This window comes from Peromyscus maniculatus, chromosome X (assembly GCF_049852395.1).
Source record: "Peromyscus maniculatus bairdii isolate BWxNUB_F1_BW_parent chromosome X, HU_Pman_BW_mat_3.1, whole genome shotgun sequence".
Taxonomy (NCBI): domain Eukaryota; kingdom Metazoa; phylum Chordata; class Mammalia; order Rodentia; family Cricetidae; genus Peromyscus; species Peromyscus maniculatus.
In genome coordinates, this window is record NC_134875.1 from 105,755,843 (window position 1) to 105,768,725 (window position 12,883).

The following is a 12,883-nucleotide window of genomic DNA, read 5'->3' on the forward strand; positions in this document are numbered from 1 at the left end:
CCATGACCAAAAAACTGAGCAAAACCATTTGAAGGTGAAAAGAAATTTTTGGCTTGCATTTTTAGTTTATATTCAGCTGGCTTCACATTTCTAGGACTAAAGTGAGGCAGAATGTCACAGTGGAAGGGCATGACAACTGTCTGCTTACATTATGGGAGGGGCCAGTGGATTAGGATCCAGGCCCTACTGAGGCTATATGGCTGCGTGGAGGGCAGAGAGAGAAGGAGCTGGGAGCAATGTAAATCTTTCAAAATGACACCACTAGTAGCGTATTTCCCACAGCTAGGCCTGACCACCTACCTACGTTTTACCACTTCCTAATAATGTCATTATATTTTGAATCAAACAAAAGATTAGGACAGAGCCCTTAGGATCCAACCACTTCCTAGAAGCTGTCAACCAAGCCTCCAATACATGAGCCTCGGAATATTATTTCATATTCATATTTACATTCTCTCTCTCCCTCTCACCCTCCATATGAAAATGTCAATACATTGCTCCCTTGTACATATGAGGAAAAATAGTCATCTATTTGTATTAAAAAAAAAACCCTGTCAATTCAATGGATCCTTCTTGTTTCTGTGTTTTAGAGGAGCAGTTTGCTATAGTAATCTTTATGTACAGATTGCTGGGTGAAAGTTTCACTTTAGCTACTTGTCTTCAGTAGTCTTAGGTAAATTCTTTAAAGTCTCTGCCTCTATTTTCATCCTATGTAAAACAGAATAACAAAAATATTAATCCCTTTTCATTATGGAGATTGTGTATGTAAGTCAGATAATTCACAGCACACTGCATTTCCTTTATTATCCATCACCACGGCAGCCAGTGTCATTTTACACTCACTTCTAGGTTTCTTTCTGGTACTTTGGCTTTAGGAAATGGAGTACACATCCATTATTTTACCACTGGAGGTCTCTCTTGTGTTACAGCTAACAAGATTACTGCACATTTGAAAGGGAAAATCCTTAGCTATTGCTTTGCTTGGCAGGAAGATAGATGGCCGCCTTTGCTCTTCCAAAGCCAAAGAAGAGCAAAAAGTTGCAATGCTAACCTGGTCACCTGAACTTAAAACAGACAGGAATGGATGGACAGGTTGGGAAGTAAATGAGCAAAAGGGACATTAGAGCCACTAATATCATCATAAATAAAAGTAATAGTTCACTATGAGCTTTAGCATAGAGGTGTTCTACCTATTCTATATGTACAACTTCCCTAAAGAAGTTTAGAAGTATCATCCTGTAGGTCCCTATCAGACTGAACGCCTTAACCTCTGGGAGACATCTTGGTTGGCAAGCACTGAGCGCCAGCATTTGCATCATAATGGTTCAGAGAGTGGTCTGTGGCCTAGCATCAACTATTTGGCCTCACAGCTTGTTTGCAAGGCAAACTCTCAAGCCCCATCTTCCTGAATTAGAATCTATACCTTAACAAATCACTTTTGTAAAGTACTCTTTAGCACCCTGATTGTCAAACATGATATACCTTGAGGTAGTTTAGGATGCTGAAAAATAAGAGTGCTTAAATCACTTATGTAGTCAGGGCCTCTTGCAAATACTGAACCAAACACTGAAAATGTATTATACTTCAACAACAATTGAATTAGCAAATTTCCTAGAAAACTAGAAAATTTCTGCTTTCCATTTATGTTTTATACATACATATATAAGCACTAAACATGCACACTTTTAATCATTTTATTATAAAGTTATTAACTGCCACGTGGGTGCTGGAAGCCTAACCTGAGTCTTCTGCTGCAAGAGCAGCAAGTGCTCTTAACTGCTGAACCATCTTTTTAGCCCCTTACTGATACTATTTTATAGTAAGTTATAACAGTATCTAAATTTACCTGGTGCTGACAAATAATTCTCAGTGTACAACTGTTTCATCACTATGATGTGCTCAGATGATTTCTATAGTGTAGGTATTATCTGACAGAAAGAAAAGCAATGTACTACATACTTTTAGCCTAAGATGATACTGTTGAATTTCATGTCTCTAGTCATTAGAAGTATGGTAGGCACATGGCTACTTACCTGTATGAGTTACTTTTCCATAGAAATGACAAAAAATACCAGATAAAATTATTTAAAAGAGGAAAATTCATTTTGACTTATGGTTTCAGATTTCAGTTTGTCAGGGAAAGAAATACCTGGTAGAGGAGCTCAGTGTAAGCTTTATAGTGGAGGCTTTTCACAACGCAACATACCAGGTAAAGGGACTTGATGTAAGTTTCAAAGGCCCATTCCAAATGACTGCTGAATCCCAGTTAGGCCCACTTCCTGAAATGTTCCATAATCTTTCAGACATACCATTGGCTGGTATAATAGTTACTGTCTTATCACTGCAACCCAAAAAGCTTGGCATAGTGGTACACACCTTTAATCATAGAACTCAGGAGTCAGAGGTAGGCGGATCTCTGAGTTTAAGGCCTACAAAGATCTACAGAGATCTACAGAGTGAGTTACAGGGCAGCCAGAGCAACATACTGAGACCCTGTCTCATAAAACAAAAACAATAACAACAACAAAATAAAGTTACAAGAAAAAAAGTTAAGGAAGGGTTTGTTTGTCTCACAGTTCGATGATATAGAAAGCATGGTGGTGGTGGTGGTGGTGGTGGTGGTGGTGGTGGTGGTGGTGGTGGTGGTGGTGGTGGTAGTGGTGGAAGCATGAAGTATCTGAACACATGGCCTCCACAGTCAGGAAGCAGGGAGATGAATGCTTAACCTGAGTCTATCCTTTTCTCTTTTTATTCAGTCCCGGACCCCAGTCCATGAAATTATACCATCCACATCCAGGGTGGTTCTTTGCACCCCGGTGAAATCTCTCTAGAAGAGGCCTTACAGATATACCCAAAGGTTGTGTCTCCTAGGTGATTATAAATCCAGTCAAGTCAGTAATTGAAATTGACTACCATGGAGCCTAGAGAGTTGGCTCAGTGGTTAAGAGCTCTTGTTTCCCTTGCAGAGGACCTGGGTTTGGTTCCCAGCACCCATATGGTGATTCACAACCTTTATAACTCCAGTTCCAGTAGATCTAATGCCCTCTTTGGCCTTTGTGGGCAACAGGCATGCATGTGGTACATATACATGCATGTAGGCAAAGAACTCATACACATAATATTAAATAAATTAACTAATAAATAATCGTTTTAGCTAATTACTACAACTCTACCAATTGTTAACTTGGTTGCTAAACACATCACTTTAAAGTATAACATTCCATCCCTAACTCTCAAAGTCATATGGCTAGCTTATAATACCAAATTCCAATTCAGAAGTTCCCATTGCCTTCACAGTTTAAAGATTGTTGAAAAGTTCCACTTAACAGATTAAACATAGTCTAAGACAATCTCTGAATCTGGGAAAATATATCCCTAGGTTGCTATTTTAGAGCAGAGAACCCTTGAAGTAATGTTCTGTCTCTGGCTCTCCCTCCAAGTAAATTTGCATTTTTAAGATGGGTCACTCTATGTATCCCTGGCTGGCCTAGAACTCAGTATGTAGACCAGGCCTGGCCTTGAACTTACAGAGATCCACCTGCCTCTACCTACCATGTGCTGGAATCAAAGACATGTGCCAATACACATGACTGGATTTGTATTTTTTAAACAGTCAGTTCTTTTGGATGGGGTCTCTCCTTAAGGAGGGTACCTTTCCTATTGTTCCAGTGCTGAGCAGTGGGGTTTCTCTTTAGCTGCTTTCTGTACCCCCTGTGACTGCAACTTGGTTCTAAGTTCCCATAACTTGTTCATACTCTAATTTGTTCCTTTCTTCCCCAAAGCATGTATTTGCTGTTCTCTCTCTCACTGGAAATCTGAATAAGAGTAATTAGCAGGAACTATGTCACAGCTTGAATGTTAGATTATCTCCTAAAATTTCTTCCACTAAATGACCTCCATTACTTTTACATTCAGCTTCACACAAATTTTCAGGACACTGGTAAAATGCTACATGACTCTGCCAGAGTATAATACAAGTAGCCAGAATCTAACTTCCCAGTGGTATCCTTGTTCCACTCTGAAACCTGTGTACTGGGCCTCCCCTGTCCTTATTATTATTTTATTTTGGTGTATGATTTTATAGATTGCAGCTTCATGGCCCACTAACCTCTGCTTATAGCATGGTAAGGTTTGTCTATCTAGCCCACAACTGCAAACTCTTCTACATTCTTACCATAATTTTTTTCCCATAAACTATCATATGGTCAGATTTATGACAGGAGTTGGCCTACTTCTTGGTACCATTTTTCTGTATTAGTTACTGTCTTGGTGCTGCTATTAAATACCTGACAAAAAACAACTTGGGGAAGAAATGGTTCATTTTACCTTAAAATTTGTGTGGGGAAGGTATGGTGGCCACAGTATTCTATCTGTGGTGGCAGGATCACTAGGAAGCTGGTCTTATTGCATAGCCAGAAAACAGGGAAAGATATTCGATGCTGGTACTCAGTTGACTTCCTCTTTTTTTTTCTTTTTTCTTCAGTCTAGTACCCTAGCTTTCCATATTCAGGGTAGGCCTTTCTTCCATTAAAAAAAAAAACCTCTCTGAAAATACCTTCCTGAAAATGTGTCTTAGGTGATTCTAAATCTAACCAGCTTGACTAAAGGTCTAAAAGGTCTAAATCATAACAGTTAAGAAACAAACATTTAAAGTATTAGCCATTAGGAAATAGTTCAGATTTAAACTGTGACATTATCAAATAGCCATTTTATTCCTTCCTTGTAAAATCAACAGTGATTTGGAGACAGTGACGGTATGTCCAGTTTCAAGCAATAAATCACAATCAATCTACATCAGACATAAGAAATATGTCCCTTCAAGATACTTGCTTTTATTCATTTGTCCTGCTTGTAAGGGGACTGTACATGAAGAAAACATCTTAACTACTGAGCCATCTCTCCAGCCCCCCTTACATGTGCTTCTTTTTCAAGAAAGAATTGTAGTAAATACTTTTAAGCCATCCTCAGCAGTTCAAACGAACTGGGAAATCACCCACTTCTCTGCATTCCCAGATGGGTTCTGAGCTAAATAATCAAAGAAGGTAAAACATGAACAGTTATGGGGCTGGCACCAATGTTGGGCAGTTGAATTGACTGTAACCCCATCTGCATGGATTCCAACATGATCTCTAGTCTCCACATATGACATGCATTCACACATATACATAAATATTTTTTAATCTTAAAAAACATGAGCAGTTCTACTCTTTCCAATTATTTGTAGAGCTGTTAAGGCCTTGCTTGAATCACTCAGATCCTATTCATAAGTAGCAGGGAGGAAATTTAAATAGAAAATTACATATTTAAAGAGAGTCAAATATTCTTTCAAAGAATCGTTAACCTATTGAATTCTCCTCTGTAATTTCCCTTCCATAATAAGATGCTTCTCCCATGCTCCTCTTCTCTCTGGAATGATTTTCCAACCTCTCTGATAGCTTTAGAATATATTTACCTTTTGAATACTTTTAGCCTGCTCTAAAATTATGAATTTCCCTGGCTAGGGTTGTAGTTCATTGGTATAGTACTTGTCTAGTATGTGCAAGGCCCTGAGTTCAGGCTCCAGCAATGCAAAACAAAACAAACAGAAAAAATATAAATTACCTCTAGTAATTCTTTCTTTCTCTGAACTCCTGGACTCAAGAACAAAATAATTCCACATCCCAGAGAAATAATTTGCTGGTACCTTTTTATTTATATCATTGTTGCATTAATTGAAATTATTTTATCTGTAAAATATGTTGGCTGACTTTTAATTATACAATAAATATAAAGAAACATTTAATTTTCCAAGAGATGGCCACATTGGTTTATGTTATGTCATGTTAACACAGACTGCTTCTTAGTTTGCTTTGGTTCCAGGCCTCCTGGTTGAAATTCCAGCTCAAATTTACAAATTAAAAGTTTAATACTATGTATCCACTATGGGCCTCCCTTTCCTCACTTGCAAGATAGGTATGATAAACAATACAATAATACAGTATTGGTTGTATGGAAAAACTTTTACTATATGTAAAATAAAAAAATAGGTTTAACAAATCTGCTTTTGCCTAAAAGTTGCTTTTCTTTTTTCAAAATAAAAGTTTGATTGTTTTTCTTTAACTTTTCTAAATCAAACAAGAATATTAGTCCCTGGATTTTAAGCTCCCATCATATTGAAGAAACAAGAAATTGAATTATGCAAGCTGCATATGTAAAAATGACTCATTTTCTTTCTCGCTTAACTTTTAGTCATGTATATTTTATGTGTGTGGATTTTTTTTCCTACATGAATATCTACTGTGCTCAAGGAGATTAGAAAAGGGAATTGAATCTACTGGAACTGGAGTTGCCAATGGTTGTGAGCCACCATATGGATGTGAGCCACCATATGGCTGCTGAGAACTGAACCCAGATCTGCTGCAAGAGTAACGAATGCTCTTAACCATTGAGCTAGCTCTCCAAATCATTTTCATGTTTTAGAAACACATTTTATTGTTTTTTCTTTTTCTTTCTTTCTTTTTTTTTCCGGAGCTGAGGACTGAACCCAGGGCCTGAGCTGAATCCCCAACCCCACATTTTATTGTTTTTATCTAAGGTGACAGGTAATTTCTCAAAATCATATTTACACATTTATATTCATTGATAAGATAAAACAGAAACAGGATGTGGTAATCTAAGGGACTAGGAAGATGATAAAAATGTCACATGGAGATACAAGAAAACTTACTCTGAACAGACTCAAAGTTTTTTTAAATGATAGATACCAAAATATTAATAATGTTTAATGTCTTTGTGATAAAATTGCAAGTAATTTGTTTCTCTTTTAGCTGTTTAGTTTAAAATCTGTATTCTAAATGTCATTTTATGTAATGAAAATTAGTAGTTGTAAAATTGACCATTATACCAAAAGTATACAATATTAAAAGCTGCAGCTCTTCATTACCTTTGTCAGCCATGCAACCATAAGAGACCTGAAACTTCAGTGTACTTATCTATAAGCTATGATACTTGGTAGTTAAGTTTATTAAATACAACAAATTAACGATGTTTTCAAATGATAATCAGTTTCTTTGGGAATAACTCCATTCTAATGAGGGGCTTCTATATTTGTTATTTGCTGCAATGTAAAATAAGGCTTTGTCACTTGAACCAACACATCTGATTCTGGGTTTTTGTCAATATGAGAACACAGGATTTTGACCATACTGATTTTTTCCTATTTATTTTGTTTTGTATTTTCAGAAAGAATTTTGGAGCACCTATACAAAAGCACAACAAGGAGAGACCAACAGAGGAAGTGACTGGTTTCAATTTTATCTTACTTTTCCATTAATCTTTGGCCTCTTCATTATTCTCCTTGTCATCTTCTTAATCTGGAGATGCTTTCTAAGAAACAAAACTCGGAGACAAACAGTAGCTGAAAGCCACATTCCTTTTCCTCAACATCTTAACATTATTACTCCACCTCCTCCAGCAGATGAAGTCTTCGATAACAGTGGATTGTCTCCAGGCTTTTTGGAATACGTTGTTGGGCGCTCAGATTCTGTCTCCACTCGCCTTTCCAATTGTGATCCCCCACCGACCTATGAGGAAGCAACTGGCCAGATGAACTTGAGAAGTGAAACAGAACCTCACTTAGACCCACCACCAGAATATGAAGACATAATTAACTCCAGCTCAGCTAGTGCCATTGCTATGGTGCCTGTGGTCACCACCATCAAATGAAGCTGCAAACCTCTTTTTACTCTAATCATTTCTAAAATACTAATGGGAGAACTTTCTAGCACTTTACCACTACATAAATGTGCATTGACTTATCTTATTAGACTCCTACAGCATACCACTTCACATTTACTGGTTGATTTATCTTTAGTTTTGTTTCTTATTATAAAAGTATTATCCACATTCATTTTTACAAGAGAAAACATGAAGGAAAGACATGCCAGTGAAGGTCTTTATGTGCTGTATAACATACACATGTCTGTACAAATATGTATATGTATGTATGTGTATATACATATATATGCATATAGCCACATGTGCATCATCCAGTATGTGTAACTCTTGTATAATTAACTAACTTCCACCACACCACCCATAAAGACAGCATTACTCCCCAAAACTGAAAAGGACAGGGAGGGCACCAACAGTTTATGTGATAGTCAGCAACATGCAATGTTTTCTAACTATTATAGACATCGGTTAACCTCCCATTTCTTTCTTCAAAGGAAAAATATACATGGATTCATTCTCAGTTTTAGAAACATCTCACAGAGAGAGCGACAGACTGATTGTGGAGTATAACAAGGAAATCATTAGTCATTAGCGGCATTTAGCTCATTTCGTACTAGGGTTTTTCTTTTTGGCTAAGTGCTACTCACTGTCCCATTAAAAGCATCTTTGAATGTTTCATGCTACTCATATTAATATCTTGTTTGTAAGAATTTCTAGGTAATGGAATAATGTATGTGTTAGTGACAGGGAGTAGATTCTGACTACCCCTTTGCTCATTGTGTTGGGTAACATTTTTTCTTTTACACTAATTTGTATTCTCTCATTGCTATCATATATTCTTCATGCACTCAAGAGTTTAGCTAAAACCAATTTTTTGATGTATTTTCTTAATGTTTTATACAGGCTGAAATCTTCACAATTTTCCATTTAGTTATAAGCTGTGACTTTGGAATTGACACTGTGTTGATGGAAGGTGATTACACAGTATCTGCTATAGCAGGTGCACACTCAATCTAGTATAGTCCCACATAGATTTCATTAGTGTTGCTGTTTTGTTTTACAGTCTATCGTTTTGTTTTTTTGTTTTTTTTTTAGCTGCAATAGTTTTATTTCTTTCCCTTTGAGTAGAGGGAGCAGGTTGTGAATGAACTGCCAAAATAAACTATTTCAGAAGAATAAGAAAGGTCAAATGAAATGGTATATGTACAAGTAATTTGTGCAATGTGAAGAACTATTAAGACGCTAATATTAATATTGTGCTACAAGGGGACATTTCTGTTTCCCTAGAATTGAGCAGAGCTTTCACATATTGAGAACTAGAGCAGTCTTCTCCATAAATAGCTAATATTTTCCTAATCTGAATGTCCAGGATATTACTTACCTTCTGACATAATCTGGACTGTATAAAAGCTGTGCCAATTTAAGTATATTTGCCAATGCAGCATAGGATGAATAAATGCTGGAAATTACACCAAAGTACATGAATTAGTTATAGGTCTGATAGATGAAAAATATTATATCTTGATAATGGTCTTAGCACAACAATATTGCTTTGAATTTTTTCTGACTATATAATCTTTCCTTTCTAATTAAATCTGAAGTTAGAGATGTTTGATTCAGTGTGGACAAGGAGATATGTGTTGTTTATAACTGAAAATTTAGGCGTGCGTGTGTGTGTGTGTGTGTGTGTGTGTGTGTGTGTGTGTGTGCGCGCGCGCGCGCGCGCCTAATATTAGGCTTTAGATGAGACCAATAATTTTCAGATTTTGGCCCACAGACCCTGGGAGTTCCTGACAGTCTTCCAGGGGATCTGTGTAATCAAAATATTTTCATCCTATCTGAAGACATTATTTCTCTCTCTTATTCTAATTCTCTCAAAACAGAGTTAAACAATGGAAAACAATACAGTCTTTCCACACATCTTTTTAAAAAAGAAAATATAACTATTTTTCATAAAAATGTATTCATTCTTATTGGCATTTTTTTAATTTTTAGGTGATCTAGTCTTTTAATTTTTTCAGTTCAATTCTAACATGCTAAATAGTTATCGATATAAAACTCAAAAAAAAGTTCATTGGAATCTAGAGTTTCCCAAGAATGTAAAGGGTGATCCAGAAACCAAAATTTTAAGATCAACAGGATTAGACAAAAAAAGGACATCCTGTCTCTAAGTTAGGGTTTTTTTTTTTGTAATGTGATTTCACATTTTGAAGTCTGAATATTGGATTTAATACTTCCTGCACTGAAGTATAAGAATGAGTGATGATTCTTGGAACAGAAGCCAAATGTTTAAATTGATCCACTGATCAATTTAATGACAACTATTTAGATTGTTGGTCAGAGAATACACTACTTCATAGTAAATAATAGCTGCACTAACCAAAAATTTCATGACAGCTTTTCCATGATAATGAGAGAATAACCAAATTACTTTCTTCATGAAATTTTATTTTACATTTTTTGTTGTGTTTGAGTACAGTTTAGGTTTCATACTTTGAAAATCTCCTTTCTTAGCCCTTCTGGTTTTGTAAAGTGTGAGTTTTGTAACTATTATAATTAAGGGGCTTATCTGGAATAATATATATTTTTATGCTTTGCCTTTCCTACTTGATTGATACTGCATTTGCCTTTGATCGTTTTTAATGAAGATTTATTTTTGCAGAATATACTTAATACCTTTCTAATCAGTAAGTAAATGGAATTCAATGGTTTATATTTAAATAGAAGGATCTGCTAATGGCTTCTTGAGTAGAATGATTTTCAAGCCTCAACCTGCAGTGCTTGTGCCTGGAATCCTTGAACTGGCAATTTATGCTTCCCTGCTCTAAATGTCATAGTAAATTCTATATGTTCTAAATAAATGAAATGATTGCTTCTTTTCCTGTTGACCAAGCAAAATACAGATGTTATATTTGTTCATTGCTAATGAAAACTTCTTCAAGACTGATGATCTGATCCAGTAACTACAGAGGTAGTTTTAACTTAGTTCTATGTAAATAGCACGTATTTTATGACAATACTTCACATTTTCAAATGCTTGGTTTACATTAAATTATGATATTTAACTTTTTATGTTTATACTAGATACGATTTTCTTATGTTTCTGTGTTTTTAGTATGCTAAATAAAGCTATTTTTAAACCCAACAGATTATTTTTCTGTCGTATATTAATCATGTGATTAGGTGGTAAAAATATTGCATATACTATTATAAATTACATTTTAATTAGGTAAAATTATTATATTTTTCTTATGAATTTGCAGAATATTACTGTAGAGAAATCAGGAATAATTTAGAGAAACCCCCAGAGTTTTCTCAGTATTAAAAACTTTCTAAACGACCAAAAGAAATGGAAACACCTGCTTCATGTGAATAGAATGAGATCCTTGCTATTGTGTACTTTGTCAATCCATGGGAATAGAGAATGATGTCTACAGATACCAAAACATTGGCTTTTTCCTGCTTAAAATAAGTTTCTTTTGACATTTACCATGAGAAAAAAATAACACATTATTAAAATGTTATGACCACATGACATTTCCCCAAGTGTAGCTAACTTAAAATAGCAAAGACTGATATCAGTAGTGTAAAGGAAGCATTGTAGTTATGATTTAAATTTTCTGCTATACAATTTTAAGTTATTTATGTTTGGGGTGAAATTTTAAATATTAATTCTAAGTATATATTTCATTTCTGAAAAAAAATCTTTCAGCTTGATGATGGCAACCACGAATCATGTTTTGATACTTTGGTACCTCAGAAGACTTCCTCTTATCCATAACACTGGGTGCTCGCTACACACACACACACACACACACACACACACACACACACACACACACTCACTCACTCACTCACTCACTCACTAACTTACTGGTCACTTGAGCACATCTAAGAACTCCTCATAGACTTTCATCTGCAGGTTAGCTTTGGGGTTGATATCTTGTGGACTTGGTTTCTGATAGTCCTTGCTATTCACCCTTCCTCCTTTTGCTTCTCAGCCTTAACAATTTCAAAATAGTCATATTTAGCTCCTATAGAACTGTTTGTTGCCTGCTCCTTTACTACTATCCTGACACCGTCCACCAGCTTTACTCTGACACACACACACACACACACACACACACACACACACACACACACATTTAACTTGGTTTTCTGTTTTATAAATAATATACATGCTGTCAATATTTTATTTAAAAATATGCTTTGATGTGCCAACATAACTGCTCTAGCTTTTTGTGTACCATAGTACTTCATAGCTTCAATTAGTACCTATGATATTAGCACAGTTTATCACATTTTACCAAAGAGAGATACTACTATACTACTTTTGTGTACCCCAACATTTTGTAAATCTTGGTTCCTACCCCCCCCCAGAGCTGAGGACCAAACCTAGGGACCCTGAGCTAAATCCCCAACCCCTAAAGCTAGGTTCTTAAGGGGGAATAGTTAACAATCACACCACTCTTAAGTCTATCATAAAATTGTATTTTCTTTGAGCATTTTTACATCCCTAATGCTGTTTTGAGGCAAGAGTTGTGTTTAATCAATTTAATTTATCCAAATTCATGAAATGTTTAAAAGCAAGGGCCTCATTTTGTTATGCTATCAGTTCATCAAATTCATCAGTTTTTCAGCTAATGTTTTTAATGTTTATATTTTAGCTGTAATTATTATGGTTGTTTGGTTGCTTGTGTTTGTGCTGGGGATAGAACTATGTGGACCTTATGCATGCTCTACTACTAAGTTAGACATGATAAATAAACTTCCACAAATGTCAAGAGAAAGTAAACAGCTATTAGGGAGGAAGTGCTAGATTGCAGAGCAGATGAAACACAAAAGCTATGGACTATGAAGACTAAAAGCAGAAAGCCAACTTGAGCAGTAGATGTGGCGCACAAAATACAGCCCTGCTTGAACTGGTTGAACAGTGAAAAACCACATTTAGGAATGGGGCTAGGTGAGCATTCTCATCATTGCCCCTGAGTGGCTGGGTTATACAGAGATAAATCAAGTAATGCCTTTCTTGCATATCAATTTACCCAACATTGCTGGGTTCTGAGACATTTTTCATTAGGCAGTGTGATGTCTAATCCTGGTTATCAACTTGACTACATCCGGAATCAACTCAAACTAAAGCAGCTGGGCACACCTCTGAAGAATTTTT

General features: G+C 35.8%; 1 protein-coding gene across 2 annotated transcripts in view; it reads left to right on the top strand.

The window, feature by feature from the left end:
- The window catches only part of Prrg1 (proline rich and Gla domain 1), a 113,865-nt gene extending 103,007 nt beyond the window's left edge, over positions 1-10,858 (top strand). For both annotated transcript variants that reach the window (XM_076562199.1, XM_015990199.3), the window contains exon 4: positions 7,222-10,858. In XM_076562199.1, the coding sequence (XP_076418314.1) occupies positions 7,222-7,704 (483 nt within the window). In that variant the 3' untranslated portion in view covers positions 7,705-10,858. The remainder of the gene's footprint in view (positions 1-7,221) is intronic.
- The last annotated feature ends 2,025 nt before the right edge of the window (positions 10,859-12,883 follow it).